Source organism: Miniopterus natalensis, chromosome 6 (assembly GCF_054644295.1).
Source record: "Miniopterus natalensis isolate mMinNat1 chromosome 6, mMinNat1.hap1, whole genome shotgun sequence".
Lineage (NCBI taxonomy): Eukaryota > Metazoa > Chordata > Mammalia > Chiroptera > Miniopteridae > Miniopterus > Miniopterus natalensis.
In genome coordinates, this window is record NC_142086.1 from 67,656,791 (window position 1) to 67,681,673 (window position 24,883).

The window sequence follows — 24,883 nt, forward strand, 5'->3', positions numbered from 1 at the left end:
TAGTGAACATACATACAATACACTTTACAGATGATGTATTGCATACCTGAGACCTACATAATTTTATTAACCAATGTCACCCCAATAAGTTCAATTAAAATTGAAAAAACAACCACCTTGATTTTATCATATTTCAATGAGCTTAAAAGATAATGCTCCATCTTTTAAAGAAAGAATATATCAGTGTTGGCCCAGTTACCTATTTCTTTTAAATCCATAATACTACTTAGTTATTTGTAGTTTAGAATGTGTCCACAGCAAGGCTAAAGCAAATATTAAATCAGTGTGAATACCCCTATTTCCTTAAGGTTTTATTATATATATAAGCTGGGGCTTTTTACTTTTTAAATAGTACTTCTTTCAACTCTATTCTTTTGCTTTTCCATAAACATGGAAGTTGCCCATTTTATGATTATCAGAATACTTTTCTGTATGAAAATGACATCCATCAGCATTGTGTTTTCACCAAGGGAAAAAAAGACCTCTTACATCTTCATCTAAGCAGCAGCTCTTCTTATTGTGAAGGTTACTCAAAAGGTAACTTTTTTCCTTGTTGATTAATATTATTAACAATAAGTGCTGATAATTTAATAAAACCAATTGGAGTGCAGTATATAAAAGCTTTGACTATTTTCCTGTTCATTTTAAACTTAGAAAATGTAGTACTCAGAAGGAAATTGGTTGAAAATATACCCATATAGGAGCTTAGGACATTACAGGGCCCCAGATCTAGTCCAGAAGGTACTTTTTGCTTCCCTGGAGCATGGTTTTCCAGTTACCTGTGGGAAATGCTGAATATAAATGTCCATTAAGTGCTACTCTAAAGATGCTTATTTAAATAGACTTTAGTTTTTAGAGCAGTTTTAGGTTTGCAGCAAAATTGAGCAGGAAGTTCAGAGTTCCCGTATACCTTCTGCTGCCACAAGCTCATAGCTTCTCACACTATCAACACCACACACCAGAGGAGGACATTGTCAGTCAACAAGCATAGATGGACACCTCGTTACCACCCTAACTCCATAGTTTCCATTAGGGCTCACTCTTGGTTGTACATTCTGTGAGTGTGGACAAATGTGTAATGATATATATCTAGCATTATATTTTATACAAAATAGTTTTACTGCTCTGGGAGTCCTCTGTGCTCTGCCTTCTCATACCTCACCTTCTTCCTAACCCCTCACGACCACTGATCTTTTTATTGTCTCCATAGTTTTGCCTTTTCCAGAATGTCATGTAGCTGGAATCATACAGTATACAGTCTTTTCAAATTGGTTTCTTTCATTTAGTAATATGCATTTAAAAGTGCCTCTACATTTTTTCACCATGGCTTGAATAGCTTTTTTTTTTTTTTTTAGTGCTGAAATTCTTTGTCTGAATGTACCACAATTTATTTATACATTCACTTATTGAGAAACGTCTTGGTTGCTTCCAAGTTTTGGCAATTATGAATAAAGCTGTTATACATATCTATGTGTGGGTTTTTGTTTAGACTTACATTTTCAGCTCATTTGGGTAATACCAAGGGGTGTGATTGCTGGATCATATGTTAAGTATATATTTAGTTTTGTAAACTGTCTTCCTAAGTGGCTGTACCATTTTGCATTCCCACTGGGAATGAATGACAGTTCCTGTTCTCCACATCCGCATCGGCATTTGATGTTGCCAGTGTTTCAGATTTTTGCCATTCTATTAATTGTATAGTGGTATTTCATTGTTTTCCTTTTCAATTTCCTAATGGCTTATGATGTTGAACATCTTTTCATATGCTTATTTTCTATCAATATCTCTTCTTTGGTGAGGTGTCTGTTGAGGTTTTTGGCCCATTTTTAGTTGAGATGTCCATTTTCTTACAGTTGAGGTTTAAGAGTTTTTTGTTATTTTGGATAACAGTGCTTTCCCAGATACATATTTTGCAAATATTTTCTCCAAGTCTGTGGCTTGTCTTATTCTTTTGGTGGTGTCTTTCACAGAACAGACATTTTTAATTTTAGCAAAGTCCAGCTTCTCAATATTTTCTTTCATGGATCCTGCCTTTGGTGTTTTGTTTGAAAAAAGTCTTCATGATACCCAATATGACCTATATTTTCTCCAGCATTCTAGGAGTTTTATAGTTTTGTAGTTCACATTTAGGTCTGTCTTTCATTTTTGTAAGGTCTGTATCCAGATTAACTTTGGGGGCATGTGGAGGTCCAGTTGTTCCAGCACCATTTGTTGAAAACACAGTCTTTTCTCCATTGTATTGCCTTTGCTCTTTTGTCAAAGATCAGCAGACTGTATTTGTGTATTTATGCAGGTCTATTTATGGATTCACTATTCTGTTCCATTGATCTGTTTTTTATGCTTTTGCTCATACCACATTGATTTCATTACTGTAGTGATACAGTGATTATTGAAGTTGGATAGTGTCAGTTTTCTGACTTTGTTCTTCAATATTTTGTAGGCTATTCTGGGTCTTTTGTCTCTCAGTATAAACTTTAGAATCAACTTATCAATATCCACAAAATAACTTGCTGAGATTTTTATCGGGATTGCATGGTGTCTATGGATCAAGTTGGAAAGAACTGACATCTTGATGATATTGAAGCTTCCTATTCATGAACATGGACTATATATTTCTTGCATTCTTTGATTTCTTTTATCAGAGATTTCCAGTGTTACTCATAGAGATCTGTCTATATATTGTTAGATTTATACTTAAGTATTTCATTTTTTGTATGTTAAGGTAAATTATATTGTGTTAATTTCAAATTTTACTTGTTCATGTTAGTAGACAGAAAAGTGATTGACTATTGTCTATTGACCTTGTATCCTGCAGTCTTGCAATAAACACTTATTAGTTTCAGGAGTTTTATTTTTATTTTTATTTATTCTTTTCGATTTTGTACATAGACAGTCACATCATCTGTGAACAATATCAGATTTATTTGTTTCTTCTCAATCTGTATAACTTTTATTTCCTTTTCTTGTTTTACTAATTAGCTGGAATATCCAGTTCAATGTTGTAAAAGGAGTGGTAAGAGGAAAACCTAGCCTTGTTCCTCATTTTAGGAGTAAAGCTTCTAGTTTCTCACCATTAAGTGTGATGTGAACTATATAGTTTTTTTGTAGTTTTTATCAGGCTGAGAAGTTCCTTTTATTTCTAGTTTGCTGAAAGTTTTTATCATAAATGGGTGTTGGATTTTGTCATGTTTTCTGCGTCTATTGACATTATCCTGTGATTTTTCTTCTTTAACCTATTGATGTTATAAATTAAATTGATTTATGAGTATTGAATCAAGATATCTAATTTTTATGACTTAACGGGGCTTCCGATGAATAGACTAAGTTAAGTCATGCCTATATATTCTGCATCACATTGAAACATTAGTAAATGGCTGTTTTGTCTCATTTCAACAGCAAAAGATCCTAATAATGGACTTTTGCCACCTTGAATAAACATTGTAGAGGTTAGTTGCAGACATTTACATATAACAAAAAGGCATGCATTTCTACCCCCCCAAAATCAGATAATTTCTATTTAAGTTTATAAGGAAAGCACAGCATTATTGTTGAAGTTTTATTGAATTGAATAGCCTTTATAAAGTTTTTCTTATAAAAGCATTTCTATGATATATAAGTTGTTGCATTTCTCGTAACATTTGTGCAATTTAAGAGGTGGTAGTTGTTGGAAGTGAAAGTTCTAAATACTATGTGTAATTGCTGAGCTGTATCAACACTTGATTGCAACAAGTCCTTTGGGCTGCAAGGCAGAATTTACATCACTGGAGACTATTTTAGTCATGGCCTCTACTATTTTACACAGTATACCTATAGAGATAAGCTGTTTATGCTGGAAAGAGAATAGGAATAATCGAATGAAGCTGTGTTGAATCTGGATAATGGTATACATGTTTTTATTTAAAATGAAAGCAATGCGGTGTAAAAATTGTTAAATAATTGTTATTCTTCAGGAAATCTAGATCAATGTTTCACAGCCTGGGCTGCACATTATAATCACCTGGAGAACTTGGTAGAGGGAAAACAAACAAACAAACAAGCAAACAAACAAACAAATGGTAATACAGCGCTTGAGTCCCATTCCCAGTGCCCGATTCGGTTGGTTTGGGGTCAGGCCCACACACTGACAATTTTAAAAAGTACCTTCAGAGGATTCCATTGTGCAGCCAGGTTGAAACCAATGATCTAAACCAAGTGATCTATTAAAAGCAGGCATGATGAGGTGGTGACCAATAAACTCTTGCTCATTTCGTAGCTTTCCACGGGCGGGTGTCCAGCTTAAACACCCCCTGTGCCTCTAACTGCTGCTCATCCACCCGGCAGCTTTCCTTTTGCCCCCTTCTCATCACCAGCATGCTAAGGAAAAGAGGTGCAGTGTGGAAATAAGATTCCCTCTGCATTTTCCCTCTTAAATTGCTGTTGTAAAACTTGAGTGGGAGAGGAGGTAGGCAAGTGGGAATTGAACCACAGGCTGAATAAAAATTTGCATCAATTTCAAGATTTCATTACAAAATAAAATCTTGCCTCACTCCATTAGTCTCCAGCTCATTAAGGTTTGAATGCCTAAGTAAATCATGATTATCATTTAGGAACAAAAACTGTGATAGTATTTAAACACTGAGAACTCAGTAAAGAAATGTCGATAAAATGGTGTTTATTGAAACAGGTTCACACCACACAAGAGTTGGTTTATGAACAGATTAATCAATTTATTTGTTTAAATTTATTTATTTAACTTTTATAAATGTGTGTTTTCCACAGCAGGAACTTCAAACACAAATTTTGGCAACAATGTGGATCTGGATGTTTATTCTCCTGCTGTTGAAAAATTAGGGGAAAGCAGCTTTTCTGAAAGACATTACAAAGAGAAAAGTATAATAGACATGGAAAGTAATCAAACGCTGGATAATTCGTGCATATCATTTGAGAGCAAGGATTCTTATCCAAATGTAGACTTAAAAACACCTCCCATTAAGGAGAAATTATCTCAAGATATAAAAGAGTCCTTGGAATTTAGCAACCTTCCCAAGAGGCCAAACTTTGAAGATTCAAAAACTACAGAGTCACCACTGGTAATTTTCTATTATATTTGTTATATTAACAATTTTATAAGAAACATCATAAGAAAATTTTATACTCACACAACATATTCTTAAATATTCCTATTGAAGTTAAAATGTCCTACCGTATATTACCATGAGGTAGTTGAACACTGATTTATATGAAAGAATGCTAATGACCTACAGGACAAATTCTAATATGGTAAATGCCATTATAATAAATGGTTTCTATAACAAATAAAACTTTAAGACCCATCTCATGTACCATAGTAGGAACGCTGGTACCTTTCTAAATGAAATTTGCTATTATGAATAATTTAGTATAATAAATCCTTTCTAGTTGTTTTTTGTTTTTTTTGTTTTTTTTACTGTATAGTCACTGATTAAAATAAAGGCACATGTGTAGATAGAATCAGATTTGTGGCTTAATGTAAGTATGGGATTTAATGGTATCCTTCAGGAACATGGCTAATAAAGAAATAAGAGGTGAAGTTTTTATTTCTTCTTACAAAAAAAGGCAAAGTAGCTCATTATTGCATTATTTCCAAAACTATATTTAAATCTCTGTTCTACTTACTAAAAATCTTAAGTAATAGTGATAATTAATAATAAACTCTTGGGAAACTGAGCAAGACAAATGTTAACTTCTTTGGAAACTGGGAAGTCAAACATTTTAGCAACCTTTTAAAGTCACTTGAAATGAATCTCCATGGTGCCTAAACTGAAGGTGGTACCAAAAATCAGACTAAATAATGAGCTGCTGCTACTTCTGCTTGGGGATTGGGCTGCTGTGCCCACTTCGTGGCAGGACTTGTTCCCTTTTGAAGTGGGAAATTGGAACTGAGACCCCTGCAAAACCTTAGATTCCCTAGAAGTCTGCTCAGTCTCTGAAGGACTTCACCAGGAGACATATTCACAGATGCAAGAAGATGAAAGGAAACTGATTTCTGTGGGGATCTGGGCCAGGTCAATAAAATATCTAACTTGAAAAATAGAAATCTTGGGCTTTCATTTAGCGTAGGTTTAGACTATGAATATACGTTTTCTGCTTGGAATCTCCAAGCTACAAAATTATCATTAATGTTAATCTATATCTATCTATTCATACCTTGAATGTGTCTGACAAAGGTAAATTCCAATCCTTTCTGGAAAGACATTCTCATAACTTAAGTAATAATAGATTTCCCAAAATAAACCCCCAGTGCAGGTGAGCTATTCTTCCCATTCTCCCATGAAGAAAACAGTTGATCACAGATTGAATTTGTGCAAACAGAAAAAACAAGAACTCTAATTTTCCAGTTTTCACAGGGCATCATGAAGAGGGCTGGGTGACTCCTGCACCTGCAGTGTGCTGTGTTATGGGAGAGGAATCCTGAGCATATGAAACCCAATTCTTTTATACTGGACATAGACCTGCCTGACTTTTGTCTTAGCAGGAGACATCATCTTCTGTAATCTAATAAAAGATGTTTGGCAAAACTCACAGATAGACAAACTGTGGTAACTCATATAGTAATGAAAAGCAATGTAGTAGTTAAATAAAATAGAACTACTTTTATTAACATGGATATATATCTAAAAAATATGATGTTAAAATTGAAATGTAAAGGCTTGATAGAGTTTGGCTTTATAAACAGCATTTTTTAAAACATTTATGATATGTTGCTTTTTATGGATACACTCAAATGTAATAATAGTCAAAAATTATCATTGGAATAGAGTATGTCAACTTCAATGAAATAATCAGTTTATAAAGATTAATATATAGTTTGGTATAGAAATCTCTTATATGTGGAATGTAATGAACAAAATAAACTGACGAACAAAATAGAAACAGAATCATGGATACATAGAACAGACTGACAGCTATAGAGGGGAGTGGGGCAGGGAGGACTGGATGAAAGAAGGTGAAGGGATTCGCCAAAGAACATATAGGCATAGCCCATGGACACACACAACAGTGTGGGGATGGCCAGAGGGAAGGGGTGGTGGGGGCTGGGTGGACGTGGGCAAAGGGGGGGGGATGGGGACATCTGTAATAATGTCAATAATAAAAAAATAAAATAAAATAGAATGTAATTCAGTTTTATTTCCATTATATCTCAATAAATCTGGAAAAAATTAAAAATCTAAAGGAATTATTTTAAACTACTAGTATTAAATTATATGATCAAGTTGAGAAATGTGTTGTACATACCTATATACTTAAAGTATTTCATAATTAAAACTGAAATGTTAAATAGCTACTAATCATATTTTGATCTCTTACACTACTCATGTTAAAAAAAAGTGGTAAATGATTACATCGTAGAAAACAGCGCTTTATAAATAATCTACTTTCTTTTCATCTCTAATTACTACATGAACTGTTTTTATGCTCCCCCTGCCCTAGTAGTAGCCATTCCCTGAAAAGAAACTACTTAGAGATTTGTTGTGCTCCAGTGGAAAATTCAAGAATGAGCAGTAGGGGCAATTTTTAGCAATGGCATTAGTTGACTTCTAAATTGAGTGTAAGACAGTTCATTTTGCCCTTCAGTTTTCAGAAATTGAGATCTTCATACAGGCGAAGCCACCTATGGAATTAAGTACTAAGTTGCAGAGCAGCAGCAGTGAGATAGGGCCGGGTGCCAGAGAGAACACGGGATAGTCAGGGGCTCTTGGTTTTGGTTCTGAAACAACCAATAGTTAACTTTGTGAGTTTCAGAACAAACCAACCCATTCTCATTGTTCTTAACGGTCAACCAAGGCTTTTAAAAACGCTTCCAGATTTGTAATTGCCTAATCCAAATATGAGCTCCACTAGGGCTGAAGGGGTTCTGTAAATTGGTTTCAGTGTCTGGGGGAGCCAGTGAAGATATGAGTAGAGTGGACCTGGACTTGTCTTTGAATGAGATAATTTATTGGTCGCTAACTTGGTTTTGTAACATTTTAGCATTTATGTGATTTATAAATTTGAATAGAATTGTAATACTGTATTTTGTGTTGGTTATCACCTTGAACAGAACACATTGGGGCATTCATTGATCCATTAGGGAACTTTTAAACACTGACAGCCACTCATGTACTTTAAGCCCATTTGGAGCTCTCACTTCGAATCTCTGATCTGTTTCCTACTAGGCTCATGTACTTTTTAATCTCATTTGTATTCTTCCCTAGGGTGAAAGCATATAAAAAAAAAGAATTCATAGGGTGATGGAATAAGTCTAGGCATCAAATGAGAGAGACCTATATTCAAAACCTAGGTCTGCTAGTTTCTAGCTACATGAACTTCTCAAATTACTCAGCTTGCTCCCGACTCAGTTTTCTATTTGCTTCATGATGAGTATTTTGGTAACTTGGACTTTGTCCATGACCATGGTCAGATCAGATTAATTCCCTTCGATATTTAATTTCATCTTTGAAATTATTTTATGTATAGAAAAAGACACTAGTTCAAAAGCACAGCAGATGAGAGATTCTGTTTTGCAGATGATGTGTATGCAAAGACATTGAAAGAAAATAAAGGAAAGAGAGGGCCAAAGAAAACTTTGTTTCGTGAACTTCTGTACTCCTTGAGTTGATGGCAACTTTCACATAACTTCTGTAATTGTGGTTTATACATTTCTCAAAACTTACTATATGTAAATGTCATTATTTATGTCTCCGCTACGAGAAATTAAACTTGAGGAAGGCAGAATCCATGCCAAGAACATAGTAGGTACTCAATGAATGGATGTGCTGTTTTGTGTTGATGAGATAAAATCAATCTAATTTTGTTGAATATTTTATTTCCTAGTTGTTACAAGAAATAGCCCTCAGAAGTAAGCCTATAACTGAAAAATATCAAGGACTTGAAGGATTCTTTGTCTCTGATAAAAATGAAAGGCTCGACTCACTTCCTTCTCCTAGCTTAGAAAGCAACCACTCCAGTACTAGGATTTCAATTGCAGGTAAATTCAGACATGAAATCAGATGGCCTGTGGACCAACCTAACAATTTTCTGATGCACTTTTTTTAAAACAGTCCCTCCTCATCTTAGGAAATATTAGGTGATTCTGTTCAACTAATAAAATCACCATATTCTTCTCTGGCTGAAATTAGTGCTGTGTGAGTTCCCACGTATTTATATTGAAGGCTGCTATCAGAGTGAGAGAACATGACTATAATGAGACCGGGGAGAGATTATTTTTAGAATTTAGAAATGTGGCCCTTAATAAACTGTGAAATAGAAATTCTTTGAATCAGCTTATTAACTGGTAAGCACTGTATGATGATTCTTAAATGCCAACTTAGAAGAAAATCCCCAAATCTCAGGATCTGTGAGATTTCTGAGATGTATTTGTCATTTTCTTTCAAAACTAGATTTTGGTTTCACATGCATTCTTAGGATACCTATGTATTCAAATGCATTTACTCACGTACAAACTATAATACATTATATTGTTAAATACTTCTTAAAATATTTGTTTCTGTCCAAACATGTGTAGATTATCTTTGCAATTTAGAGTTTATTTTTTTATTAAGCTATGTGAATCTAATGGTTTTTAATGTGTAATTATGAGATTTTGTCTTCTGTAACATATACCAAACTATTACAAATGTTCCTTAGTTAGCGGAATATTATCCAGTAAACAATATAATTTTATTAACCACTGTCACCCCAATAAATTCAATAAAAATAACAAATAACAATAAAGCAGCCACATGAATTTTTCTCCTTTTACAGTTTATATAATTGTGCCATTTTTCTATTCAAGGAGACAGAGACTGGATCCCAGATCAGAGCCTAGGTGCACGTGCTGACAGCGCAGTTGCCTTGGGTGTTGTGCAGAGTGCCCAGAGCTCCTCAGCAAGTAGAACAGAGCAAAAGATGGGTGAGGTGGACTGTAAGACCACAGTGACATATTGGTGACTCTCTTTGTTTATTAGTTTGTCTTTAGCAGTTTGCTAGCCACCTGAGAATTAATTTTTGCAGTTTTATAATTTAAACTTAGTCATTTTAACTGTCCTATACTTTTCTTCCCAAACCAAAAAACACCCTGGAGTAGTCATTATTCCTGTCAAAAACCCTGAGTTGAAGTCTTAATTATTTTCTGTAGCAATGTATTGAAGCATAATGCTTTAAAAATGTAGCTCAGGATACGGTGTATATTTTGAACAATCCTTACCTACCCGGATTCATTACACTCTGAGGAAAACTATATATATACTAGGTTTTTCATACTCCTCCACTTGGTTTATATGATGATCAGATATAGCCATTTGTGAAATGAATGGCTTAGGCTAAGATGACTGCTCATAGGTGTGGTGAGGCACCTCCATTCAAAACCTAATGCTGAGTGTGCTAACCCTAGGATCTTGGTTTAGTTTACTCCATTCTCTAACCAAAATAACTGAAAGATTTTCTATAGGGTAACTCTTTTGACATGTTGAATGATTGTTGCAATATTTTTATAGTGAGTGTAGGCAGAGAATTTTGACATTATTACCATCAGTGGTATTATTGTTATTCAATAATACCTGTTAAAGTAGGTTCGCTTTATGCTGAATTTCATATGAGTTTGCAGTAGATGACTGAAGAATTAAGGCAATTCAACACATGTGTTGAGTGTGTTGGCACTGTGCTGGGCTGAGGGGAAAGGATACATCAGGAATATTCCTGATAGGCTTAGGAGGAACATTTGAAAAGGGACTTTTTGCCTTTGTCTGAAAGCCATCTTCAAGCCAGAAATTTAATTACATATGATTTTTACAGATATGTAAGATTTACATGTCTCTCTTGCCCTCAATCTTATGATTAAAGCTCCTTGGCTAGATTATTTTCCATATGCCTTTATGTTATGAAACTGTCAGATATGAGATTTTTTTAGTGGAAAACTATCCATTTATGATAAATGATTTTTGGCTCTATTATTAGGTACCCCATACTCATATCAGAGTCTAGATCAGCTCCAAAAATTCTGGTCGCTTCCTTCTGAGTCAGTCAAAGGAACTGTTTTAAGGCACTGTATATTGATGGAAACAAATTCGCATGCATGCTGTTAGAAATTTGTTAAGACAAGTCTTTATACATAAGTAGCCAAATGTCTTTAAGTATCCATTTGGAATGGTCAGTTGAAATCAATAATTTACTCTAAATACCATTTGTGAGAGCACCGACTGTAGGCAAGATACTGCCAGACACTGGTGATAGGAAATAAGGCCTCCTTCCCGTAGCCTGAGAGCTGAGTTCCCTGGGGAGGTTCTCAGGATGTCAGTGGGAGCAGAATCAGCGGGGAAACCTGTTGTAATGAAGCTGGTTCTCTTGACCGCACTCCTAGGGATTCTGATTCATTAAAGCTGAAATAAGCTCCAGGAATTTGCATGTATTTTATCAACAACTCCATATTTTGCTAATATAGTAGTTCAAAAATCATATGTTGAGAAAACTGCTATGTAGGTATGTAAGCATCCATTACACTATCCATAAGTTTTATAAAAGAACTGTGAGTGACACACTTTTGGAGATTGACATGTAATTGATAATAGTTATAATAGAGGTAGGTACCTGTGCAGTCTTTTAGGAATAGAAATGATAAAATAATTGCTTTGCCACTGAAGGGTAGAGTTAACGGACTTACTGCTAAACACACATGTCTTTTATAACTACCATGTTTTACATTCACAAATTTGAGCTTACATTGCAAGCTCTTTGAGACTAAATGGCATCTCAACCGGACCTTGAAGAATTCATAAGATTTACCAGTTTGGGGCAGAGAGAAATGGCTTTATGGAGACAGAAATGGTTTTATCTCAGTGGCCTGAAATAAAATTTTCCTGGCTATGCTGTAAGTTATGGAAATCTTACATTCTGCACTGATGACAGTATATAAAGGAATTCCTATTTCTGTAAGATTTTTTTAAATTTGTGAACGTAAAACATGATAGTTATGAAAGACGTGTGTGTTTAGCAGCAAGTCCATTGGCTCTAACCATCTCCTGCCAAAGCCTCCTCCTACTCCTCCTCACCCACATTTCTGTCTCTGTAAATGGCACCACCATCCAAACATTGCCAAGTCTGAGCACCAGGAATCCTCTTGACTATTACTCATCACATCCTACTCATCCCTAGATTCTGCTGTTTTTAGCTCTAAAATTGACCTCCAATACAACCACTTCTATTTTTACTGTTCACGATGAACCCAAGCCAGTTGTTCATCAACTCTTGTCTCCCCCAAATTCACTTTTGCCTTTCCTCAAAACTATGATTAATTTCCATCAAATTCTACTACTTACGGTCAGTGAATGAATTATTGATATGTGTTGTCATAAAATTGTTTATGATTCACTATAGGGAGTGAATCCTATTTCCCATAAACTTAAGCCATAGATTGTGTCATGTCAATCTTTTGCTTAAAAGCATCCCATAGCTCCTTACAGAAGATAGAGAAAAATTATATTTCTTACTGTGCATCACACAACGGTACCCGTGTTGGCCCTACCCATCTTTTCCAACTGCAGCTTCTCCCACGTGCAGCCCCACCGGCTGGCTTTCTGTTCTTAGACAGGCCACCCTTTTACCTTACATTTTAGCTTTCAAATTTGCTCTTCCCTCTGATCCAGGATGCTCTGAAGACTTCGTCTCCATCTTCACACCCTTTTCCCTGTGAGTGATTCTTTCCATTTATTCAGCCTCAGCCCAGATGCTGCTTCCTTAGAGAGGGGCCTTCTCAGTCCACCCCGTCTACTTACTGCTGGTCTCTTGAGTCGCTTAATCACATTTATCTTCTTTTAACTTTCTCATAGAACCCATCACTAAATGAAATTATTTTCATTGTTTATTTTCTGGTTACCCCACTCCTAATTAGAAAGAAAGCAAGGACCTGTCCTGTCCTGTTCATTGGTGCACCTTCAGTGATGGCACAGGGCCTGGAACATTGTAAACACTTAGGAAGTGCTTATGAATTAGGAAAGCTGGATAGCAGGACTGTGTACTAGTCTGCAGTGCAACTTGAGGGCCGTGGCAGCGTCTCATTTGCTTTTGAATACCCAGATCCTGACACAGTGCCTGGCAGTTATAGGATTTGACAAATGATTTTGTAATTGAATCGGATTGGGTATGAATTTATAAGTGTTGGAGGGAATTTAAAGACATTATTCTGTCCAACTCCTTAATTGGACTCATGAGATATGAATTTTTATGTCTCAGGTCACAAGCTGATTTCTAATTCAGGGAGACTAGACAGTAAGGTTCTCACTTCTCAGTTCAACATTTTTTCCACTAAACCATGCTGCTGAATAAAATTTTCCTATGTGTTTCAAGAACTCTTAGAAAGTACATTTCTATTTTTTTATATATAAATTCTCAGTATTTTACACAGCTGAGCAAGAATATCAATAGACAATAATGTTTTGCAACCTTTGTTCAAGAAGAAAATATTGGGCCTTTTGATCAGAATGGAATTTATTATTGAAACACTGTGTGAAAAGCATGTTGCCCTGATTATGCTTCATCAATTCTAATTTATAATTAGAATAGCTACAATAACTATTGTTGTATTAAGTGCTATCCAGTGAGTGATTAAAATTTTCATATTCTTATCAGCATTCTGTGTCTGTCAATATAACCCAAAGGCACCCTTCTACTTTATCTTTCCAATATTTGGCATGGTCTCATTAGTAATCATAAAGCATATATTCTTTAGCTAATACCAAGGACAGTTTCTAATGTCATATTTAGAGACCAACTGTGATCAGTGTTCATCTATAATTTCCTAAGATTACATTGCCAGTGACGGCACAAATTACTCCTAAAGTAATTTCATATATTTATAATCTACAAACTGGACTTAGAAGAAGTATGGAATGATCCCTGCAATAGTGGCATTTTTCATTAATGCCAGCCTTAACTGTTTCTCAAACCTTAACTCTACCAATTACATTAATAAGCATATACAATAAACTTTAGAGAGAATGACATACTCACCTACATGAATAAAATAAATGACTAAAATCAAGGACCAAATAGGAGCATCTTCTGTCTCTTTCTGCATGTTGGTTACTCTAAGTTATACTTTGAATATATTTTCATTAAGAAAGATGGTCTGTCTCTTTGCTGTGTGCTAAGCACAAGTCTGACTCATCCCTGGTGTACTTTTATTTTTTTCTCAATTGGGATCAATTAACCTCAAATACTGTGGCAACCAGATGTTGTTATAAGAGTTCAGCAAGTATTTGTACTCTCCTGAATTTTCTGAAGGACATCTACATTATGTCAAAATTTTCTCACCTCATGTTTTTCTGTGTTGGCAGAAGTCCAGTGCTTGCTAATAACATCTTTTGTTTGTTTTATTTTAATGAGTCCTAAATCCCTTTAAATTTTACTTGACTGAGACCTAGCATAATATAGACACATGGGTGTGGTTTTCTCCATAGATCTAGAACTTCCAACTTATATAAGTGAATGGCTGTTACATTCACTCACCTGTGCTTCTATTGCTGTTCCTATTACTGCTTCATTATGTAGGAATGGCAAATTTGCTTTTCTAGATGGCTATGAATAAAATATTGATTCTTTACATATGACAGGTAAAAGGGGAAATCATTTCCAAATTCTTGTCATTAAAATAATTCTTAGGGTTATTTATATTTATTTTTCTTAAAACATAGGCACATTTTTTTGTCAGTTTTTTTTTTCTTCTCCCAGGATTGTCTCTGAACACAAACAGATACAAAAGGTCAGGATCTTATTTTAATTTATTCATAATTTTATTCCAACAAAAATTGTTTTCAAAATTGATTTCAGAAATGTTCATTAAAATTGGTGCCCTTTGGGACTTACCTTAGTCAGTTTTAATTGATTAAATAATTACATACTGCATTAAGATTCTTCTTCGAGTACTAGCTACAATCAAAGTAGATCTTTAAAGTTAAAAAAATAAATAGTCATTAAATGTTTAATACATGCCAACTGCCTGTAGCCTCTCTTCCTTTGAGTCCTTAGATTGAGCATAATGCTATATTGGCATATGTTCAGTCAAATCATAATTTTTATGATAATGACTAGCACTTCTCTAAAGAATTTAATATTTTACAGAATACCAATTTTTGTTAAGGGAATACAAGTTTATCTTATAAGTCGTTTATACTCAATATAAATATATTTGCCTAAATCAGAACAATGAATGGGTACATTTAAAACTTTACTGGTGCTATGTATTTCTAAATTTGTACCTTGAACATTCCCTTTACTAAAGAATCTTGGAATAATGCCACATTATAAATTCATTATGTTGTATTAGTATAAAATTTGAAGTGATTATTTTTTTCCTACTATGAAAGAAACACATATGTTGAAGAAACCAACTAAATCAACCTTCGAAATATAGCAAGATAAGGCTGTGACTGCCCTGGTAGAACACAGTGATAACCCGATTTAGATCTGTGCTTCTGGGGCTTTCCCACTGAAGTGCCCTATAAAGCTGTAGTGTGTTGAATTTATCTGGAATAGACTTAGTTTGCAGAAGCTTTGCTTTAGTTAATACTACGATTATTTTCTCTTTTTCTGAATATAAAAAAAAATTAGGGTAAAATGACTCAGAAGTGTTTTTTATAACATGGGAAAAGTAATTTTGGATTAGCAAATTGTAATAAAGTATGAATAATAATCTAATATTCATTTTTTCATAAACTCTGTTGCATGATCTTAAATGCTCTAAGTTTTGGGGGGGGCTGGTATTTTGTGTCTTTAAGCATTCAGAATTTAAAAAGCAGTTGATTTAAAAAAATTATTTTTCATTTTAGGCAAGACATCACAGAGACCTTCAACAGCTAATTTACCACTTTCCATCTCTGTTAAAAGAAGCTCCAGCTGTCTTCTTTCCTCTCCTCCTTCACCAAGAAGCGCCCCTGCTCAGTTGTCTAGAGCTGCTTCTGAAATTTCAGAAATTGAACACATTGATATTATTGACCACAGTGAGCCCTTCTTAGAGGGCTGCACCGCTGATCAACAAACCTTCGACAGTCTGGAAGAGGAATTAAATGTGCTGAGAAATCTTGCAGGTATTGCTATTATTTTTTCACTGTAGGCAATGTTAACTCTGCCCTCTGCCTGATTCTTCATCTCATGCTCCTAGAAAGCAAGCTGGCAAACAAAAAGGCCTTTCCCTTTACCTCTTTTAACCAGCGAGTTCTGTATGTTTGCTTGGATATCCCTCGAGATCACCCTGAAAATGATGCCAGCGACACAAGAGAGAGTCTGCCATGGGTCACACAATACACAGTTACATTGTATTGCTTAAGAACATTCATGTAACAGAAAAAAAAGTTTTTCTTCTTTCTGCAAACCCACTGAGTGACTAAATCTGTAGCTTTATGAAAGCTTCTGCCCAACACCCTTGTTGGAGAATTAAGCTGTTAGATCTTTTAAAGCAGTATTCCTTGAGCTTCACCTTATACAGAAAGCCTCTGGGGATCTTGTTAAAATGCAGATTCTTTCTCAATATGCCTGGGGTGGGGCCTGAGATTCTGCACATCTAAGAACCCAGTTGAGACTGATGCTGCTGGTTGGCAGACCAGTTGAGGAGAAATTATATCTGTGCACTCCACTTCTTGAACTCCGGTGGATGGAGTCTAGTAAATCATAACCATGTTTTTTAATTTACAGAGGTCTGGTTTAGTGACAAAACATTGGGGGAAGAAATCTTAATATTCACCAGAAAGTTGTTGGCGCAGTTTGACAGAAGCCAGCTGCAAATCTAAGAGGCAGATCACTCCTCTGGTCCTATGTATTCCACCCATGGCTCCTCCCTTGGTTGCTTGTTGTTTTAGTGATATTGACCTTTGAATAATGACTTTGCTTTTTTCCTAAAAGAGAATACATCTTGATTTTGCAAAATGCAAGCAATACAGAAAATACAGGGGGAAACCAAAATCCCCACAAAATCTTACTATTCTGAAAACAACCATTATTAATATTTGATGAGCATAATTTTAAACTTATCTGCTTATGTCATAAGTATACATATAAGAATTTCTAGTTAGAAGGATGAATAGATTGTAGGAAAGAATAATTTTATAAAAAATAGACATGTTCTGCATAATATTTTTTAATGTTATATATTTATTTACCCAATTTAATAGAAATAATTTAAATAAAACTAAAGGAAATTGTTCATTTCAAATAAGTATTTTTGATCACAAAATATTAAGTTGAACTACATGAAATTGCCTTTTTGTAGACAAAATAACACGACAATGGAATATGGGCAACTTTATAGGGTCCTACTTGGAATTTTTACAAATATGCCTTTAAAAATTAAGAAAAAAGCTAAAAAGAAACAGTAAGAAATTTGGGCCATTTTTAACTTTATGATTTATTTTAGACAGTAATAATTAAATTCCTATAATAAAAGATGAGAACTCATTTATTTCACATGTATATATATTTTAAAATATGTCTTTATTGATTTCAGAGAGAGGAAGGCAGAGGGGGAGAGAGAGAGAGATAGAAACATCAATGATGAGAGTCATTGATCGGCTGCCTCCTGCACACCCCCCATTGGCACTGAGCCCGGAACCCGGGCATGTGCCCTGACCGGGAATCGAACCCTGACTTCCTGGATCACAGGTCAACGCTCAACCTCTGAGCCATGCCGGCTGGGCTTATTTCATATTTTTTATCTATGTAGTTATAGGTAGTATTGAATAAATCCCTGTTACAGTGATGTTATAATTTTTCATTTTTTAAGGTTTCCTTTTTTTTTTCCTTTGTGAAAATTCATATGGGTTAAGTGATCAGTACCAGCATTTTTACTACAACTTCCCAATTCTAAGCTTTTTATTTTGATTCTTCTCGGGAAGGTTTATTGGGGCATTCTTAAGAATGCCTGCGTTTACCCCTGTGATGGGTTAGCAAGTTAGCTAGATGAATTTAGGGGATCACAATTCTCCCCCTTGCGTTTGGTAGATATTTCTCCATTGTCCTCTCTCCCTGAATATGGTGCTAGTTTGTTCCTTAGCAGTTTTTCCCTTTAAATTTTGTTAAATGTGATTGTCAAATAGTTTTTTTTCCCAAGTAGGACTCATGGTAGCTCAGTTTCTCCAGTTCTTTCATGCTGCAGAATGCCTGCTACCTCTTCTTTCCTCACTGGATATTTGGGAGGGAAAAAAGTTTCATATCTTTGAAATTCAGTAACTGAACCAGGGTTGTTTCAGTTTAAATAACCCAGCCTTTCTTAAAATAGAGGGTTCTCTTTCCATCTGCAAAATAAGTTCCTCTTTATTTTCAGAGGAATTTTCTGCTATTGTATATTTAAATTGCTTTTCTGTTCCATTTGGTTTTCTTCTGCTAAGAAACCTATTTTGTTTATGTTGGATCCTCTTTGTACAATGTATTCACTTACATTTTCTTCAACTATTTAACTTATTTTTCACTTTCTTTTGCATTTACTGTGATTCTCTCAAGAGTGGCTTCTATGTCAGAGTTCCAGTTTTCAGTGGGCTATCTTCCGTTCTTTATTGATCAACTTAATAAATTAGCTCTCTAAAGTATTGCTTTGAGTTTCTTTAGTAATTTTTTACTTTGGTATAATTTCAAACTTACAGGAAACTTGCAAGAATGCAAAAATAGTACAAGGAACTTCAGTATGTGCTTTACCCAGTCCACCGCCTGTTTGCCTGTTGACCTCATTGCACATGTGTACACACACACACACACACACACACACACACACACACGCAGCTCTTTTCTTCCTGAACCATTTAAGAGGAAGTTATAAACCTCATGACGCTTTACCAAAAAAAAAATAATAATAATTCAACCTGCATTTCCCATGAGCAAGGACATTCTCTTATCCCATCATAGTACAGTGATCAAAATTAGGAAATTTAACATTGATGTGAGTCTCTAATCCACAGGGCACATCCAGTTTTTAAGTCTCGATGTTCTTTATAGCTTGTCTTTTCCTGGTACAAGATTTAATCCAGAAGCAAGTTAACATTTGATTCCTTTCTGATGTCTGACATGTTTGATCTTTGAGACTAGTTTTGATTTTTTTTTAAAATATTTTTATTATTATGTTTTTGTAGCCAAACGACTTATGGGAATTTTCTTATGGTCTTGATCTGTTTTCTACCAGATTCGTCTCGTATTTAATTGTTCTTTGCATGCTATGGATTCTTGGATTCTGGTTTGTTTGTTTGCAGAGCTAGTTGCTATCATTTCTTTGTATCTTACTTGCTCATACTTACTGTGGGAGGCTTTGCTCATAGCCTCTGTCTTTCCTGATATAGTGAGACTATATTTTCCCTGAACTGCTTTCCACCTGTGCTGAGATCTGTCAGCCTTCTCTTGGGAGCTACATTTGTGGGTTGGACATTGCACTCGTTTGTATCCTGTCAGCTCAAAGTCCTGAAGAGGACAGATGAGGGAACGAGGAGCTCAGCCTCCTTTGTTGGCGAATCTGGGTTCTCTTATATTTTTTTTTTTTTTTTAATTTCATTAAATGTGAAATTTCACTGAAACTGATTTCAAGTATGTTCTGTCCCTGTGGGGACACTTGCAGGTTTGCACTTTTCTTGCCTCTGCTAAGATCTTGTAGTGAGTATTTAGGGGCTTTAAAAATATTTCAGAAGTTTTCTTCTTCCCCTTCACCTACTTTTCAAACTGGCATGGTATTGGTGGGACTTGTCAGTACTTTAGATGACTCTCCTTTTGCTGTTATTAGCATAACACTATGCTAATAACATAGTGTGGGGGGTGGACAGCAGTAACACTCAGCTATATACCTCAATGAATCTTCTATTTATTTCTTTGGTTGCCTCTTGTCAAAGTTTATTATGTAAACTTGTAGCCCTTACTTTGTTTGGTTCCTGTTACGATTTTATTTTATGTTTATTTTTCTGCTTTTTCTATTCATTTCATTAGAAGTTGAGGGAGGAGAGTTTATGATCCATCTTTACCCATCCATCATTCATCTGCTTTACTCTAAGTTGCTAAAAATCAAATGTAAATCTCCTGGGAGGTAATACTCATGCAAAAGGCAAATTGTAAAATGAAGTATGTCTGGTGGGGACTGGATCTGAAAGGATAACCATGTAGTTTTTAATCAGAAAATAAAGGGTTTCTTATTTTGATAGATTGAAAAGTTCCGTTATTTACAAATGAAACACAGTACTTAAAAACAATAGTCTGTTTGCATGTGTGTTTCTAAACACTGAGCTTTTTCTTTGCCTTCATTACTCTTATTTCTTACATGCTTCATTTTGCCATGTCTCTCATTTTCTCATACACCAAGCCCAGCATTTTCATTGGAATACAAAACTTTTCATATATGAAAGCAAGCACATACTGCATAGCCTATGGTCCAGGAGCAGAAAGCTGTCACTTACACATGCTTGACCCAGGCTCAGCTCTCTTTTTATTTGGGAAGATTAGCTTTGGATGAGTGCACAGCTTTGAGGTACTCTCCTGGAGCTGGGGAAGCAAGGAGATGGCACATCAGCTGAATCAACTCAACAGTCAGTGAGGTGACAGATGCTGTAGTGAAATCAGTCCCTATTCTAGAAAATTCACTGAGTCTGCACAAGGTTTTTGTATTCTGTTTAGCATCAATGGGCAGAAAAATTCCACCCACACTTTGCTACTTATGATGCAATCTGGTAAAACTCTTGAGATTTAGTCTCATGCAGACACAGCTACACAACTTGACTCTTATACAAATGTAAATGTGTTCACTTCCCTGTGAAAGCTGCATCTTTGTGAGCAGCTAACCTTGACCTATTTTCTTTTAGCTCTAGGATGCATCCACTTCCACTAAGTTCTGTGGAAAACAACTTTGCCAAGGAGCTGGGAGAAGAAAAGACAGAAAATAACTGCATTAAGTAAAGCGTTTCTCCTTTGATTCAGATTGCCGTGGCGGATATTAGAGCCATTTCAGAAGTAGCCGCTGTGGGCACAGCAGGGGATGTGTGTGTGCAGACACGGCTTCCTGCTCAATCAGGAGACAAGGGGCGGCAAAGCAGGGTGGCTGAAAGCCAGGCTCCGGGGCAGGGGGATGTGAAGGGGAGCTGGTTTTGAAACAAAACAGTTACTTACTGACTTTGTGACGCTGGGCAAATTATTTTCTTAATCTCACTTTGCATCAGTTTCTATGTATGAAAGATGGATATATTCTAATAAATTCTGTCATAAATTGTCCAGTGATTGAATTCAAATATGTATTAAATGTTATGTTTATGATAATTTCTTTCTTTCTACAATAAGGAGTTTGGATGCCATTCTAAGAGTCCTGGCAAGCCCCTGGGTGTTTGAAGTAGGGACACACACACACACATACACACACACACACGCGCTCTCTCTCTCTCTCTCTCTCTCTCTCTCTCTCTCTCTCTCTCTCTCTCTCTCTCTCTCTCTCTCTCTCTCTCTCTCTCTCTCTCTCTCTCTCCAGTACCTAGCACATAGTAAGTCCTAGAAGAAAATTTTAAATTATATAAGGAACCAGTGGGTGGTGCTTTCTCCATACAGTAAGGTAAGGCCCTCTTGATAAGTCTACATTTTAGTGAAAACATCTAAAAGCTGTTTGTTTTCTACGACTGTTTTCTTCTGGGCTGCTTTGAGGGTTATAGTTAGCTATAGCTCATGCCTTATTATTATCCTCTCCACAAATATCTTTGTAAATAAGACAGTCATTTCCTTAATAAGCTCAACATATCAGTCTAACCTACTTATTAAGGCACCTTGACAGTTTTCAGGTGTTATAGTCTAAAGAAATTTGGAAAGTATCGGAACAGCTGCATTATGAGAACGGAGCAGTAGTGATGCAGTTTAAAGTACACACCTTTTCAATAGTTAAACCTGATTTGTTTGTTTCAGACTCGTTCTGATTTGTGGTTTAAGAGCCTTTGTGGTCCTTCAGTTCCCATGGCAATCTTATGTTTGTGTGAGTTCGTAGGTAGTTAACGGAGCCAAGTAATTAAAGAGAGGAAAGTACTTTGTTTTAAACAAGGAAGAGTAAAAACCTACCTGATGTTATCAGGTGTAGCCAGCTGTCTGTGATGTAAAATAGTGAGTCAGTGGCTTCCTGTGTAATTGGAGCCTCTGTTCATTGGTTGGCCATCAAGCACAATATTAAGTTGTAAAAGGCCTACTCTGGTTTATAGTTAGCAAATTCACTAGCTAACCCCTATAAAGACAGTCAGGTTATGATGGGCTAGAATGGCAATCTTTTTGCTTTAGGGCAACTTTGAATTTCAGGGGAAAAAATGGAATGCTCCACGTAAGTGAAAGTCAACATATTTTTAAAAATTCTGATATAAGGAATATGAAACCAATGAATAATAATATTCACTGTTTATTTTTATATATAATGTCACTGCATTTGCTCCTCATAGCTACTCTGGGAGGTAGGTGGGGCAGGTGCTATTTTTTATTTCCCCTTTGTGGATACAGGCTCTGAGTGATGTAACTGCCCATGGTCTCCCCTGGGTGCTCAAGGGCCCAGGCACAAACACAGGCAGGTCTGCCCCACATTCCTTTGTCTAACCACCATTCCACAGCGCCACTTAAATAATTTGAAATCCTCACTTCAAATAGATACTGTGACCACTTAAGCTGGAGAGAGTGTGGACAGAGTGAAGGTAAAGGGAAGAAGGTTTGGAGGGATAAACAAGACAAGACCCAGTGGCAGAGGGAAAAAGAGAAGGCGGGTCAGGAAAACAGGAGCTGAAGAGCTGGCATGGGGCTCTCACAGGTTACAGGGCAAGTGTCCTGGTGGTCACACCCTCCGAAGCACTGGGATGGCATTTGTAGCTACGCTACATAGTCCTTTAGAAAATTTTTTTGCTTTTGCTTTTGGTTCATTATGTAAATAGCCTATCTGCTGTGTTTTCACTCTTTGAAGTTTTTAACTTTTTTATGTTTTTAAAATTTTAATGTTTCTTTGGTCCATCCTTTCTCCTTTCCTTTATTTCTTTTACTCGTCTTTATTTTTGTGTGGAATGAAGTAAAATGAATGTGTTTTAAATGAAATGAGTTTTAGAAATGCACCCCAGAAGTTTATATTTAGTCAGTTTTTCTCTTTTGTCTAATTCTTTTTAACCTAATTTAATTTTTTTCTATCACCATTTATGCACCCATACCCTCTTCCACCCCGCCTCCCTGGTATTATTCTATTTAAGAGATTTTTCAACGATCAGAGAACATACACTGCTACTCTAGGGACAGAAAATCCATTTTCAACAATCACCTGACCTGACCATCATAAAGTAAAATTTTCAATATAAATATCAATCCAGCTTTCCTTCATTCTGTATTAGAAAGTCAGGAGACTTGGGTTTTTGTACAAATGACCTTTTAGGTTTAACACTACCCTGCAACAGGGCTTTATAAGCAGTTTTGTTTTCCTCTGCCATGAACTATCCAGTGATGTCACCTTTGCTCCTGTTAACTTGAGAAGATGTTCTGAAATATAATTCTGAGAATGAATACGTGTACAAAAACAGGCCCATTTTGTTTGTACAACCTGAATTAGCTCTGTGTTCATCCAATTAGGACTCAAATACCTAAAAGGGGTCAAATACCTTTTCTGGTGGTATTCTTTAGTTCTAAGCATTACTATTGCGTTTTAGTCCTATAATCCTACCAATTCCAAATCCTGAATTGACTTTTTTCCCAATAATAGGTAACATGATAGGTAAAGATGCCATACACACCCATATTCTTTTACTTAGTGGAAACTGGGAGAGAAGGTAGTGGCCTAAAGCTAGAGGATTCGATTCTGGAACACAGTGATTTATGATACAGGTGAGCTAGAATAGCTGAGGCCTAGCTCCAGTTCTTTGACCATGTGTTTGTGTGAATTTCAACAAGTTGCCAGTCCCCTGTGTGCCCTTGATTTCCTAGTCTCCAAGTGGGAATGGGACAAAAGTTTTAGCTGAGAAATCTTTTCTTTTTCCTCCAAATTCATCTTTATTATGTAAGCCTCAAATGTAAATAAGACTAAGGAAAGCTGTCCTGATTGTTTTAGCAGTAGCCTCATCCTTAAACCTGTCATAATATGAAAGTCAGTGGGCTAATCATTTTTAGGATACTTTCAGTTATAAATGTATGGAGGTCTGTCTTACAGCAGAAATAATAATCTAAGTTACTTTCAGTAGGAGAATCTGCTTGCTCAAAAACTTCAAATTAATAGGACCAAAAAATAAATTCTCTTCAGTCAAGTGTATAATGCCTTGTAGTTTGGTGTTTGGCTGCTCTGATCGGTAGGATGTTTACTTAGCACTTTGATCAGAAGGAAGGGAAGACAAGCACCCAGTAATTTAAAAAATTTTAAAAGTCAACATAATCTTATGTACAAGTCAGGTGACTCTTAGGATTGTATCAGTGACAGAAAGAAGGCATTACGGCCTTTCTAATATAGTAATTTATTTTTATACATAACTCTTTGGTAGTTTATATAAAGATATGTTTGCTTATACATTTGCTTACTTAAGTTGCACTATTTTTTCTTACCTAGGCTGAATCATAGGCCAGCTTTATGAAATGGGAGAAGATTTAAGGCTTCTCCCCTTTCACATACAAAAGGTTAATTTCTCCCCAAACAAAGCAAGGAAGCCAAAACAAACACAAAAGAGAAGCTTTGCCAAGGCTAACCTTTGCCTCAGACTGTACGGAGGTAAAGCTTTTATGTCCTAGAAGACAAAAAGTGCTTAACATTTAGACAAATTGAGGAGTTGCACAATATTCTAGCTTAAAGAGGATCACTTGGTTTTCTTTGCAGTTTTATGAAGTCTCAGGACATTGGACATTTTTCTTAAGTATAATGTATATTGAAAAATCAATATGGCTGTTCAAAATAAGTCAGATAGAG

The 24,883-nt window shown here is 35.7% G+C and overlaps 1 protein-coding gene across 2 annotated transcripts in view; it reads left to right on the plus strand.

Moving 5' to 3' along the window:
• The window catches only part of ZBBX (zinc finger B-box domain containing), a 78,014-nt gene that overhangs the window by 50,497 nt on the left and 2,634 nt on the right, over window positions 1-24,883 (plus strand). The window contains exons 13-17 of one of the 2 annotated variants that reach the window (XM_016215717.2): window positions 398-537; window positions 4,759-5,069; window positions 8,833-8,986; window positions 9,794-9,915; window positions 15,824-16,076. In XM_016215717.2, coding sequence (XP_016071203.2) covers window positions 398-537; window positions 4,759-5,069; window positions 8,833-8,986; window positions 9,794-9,915; window positions 15,824-16,076 — 980 coding nt within the window. Of the gene's footprint in view, window positions 1-397; window positions 538-4,758; window positions 5,070-8,832; window positions 8,987-9,793; window positions 9,916-15,818; window positions 16,077-24,883 lie in introns of both variants that reach the window. The other variant, XM_016215718.2, reaches the window with a different exon arrangement.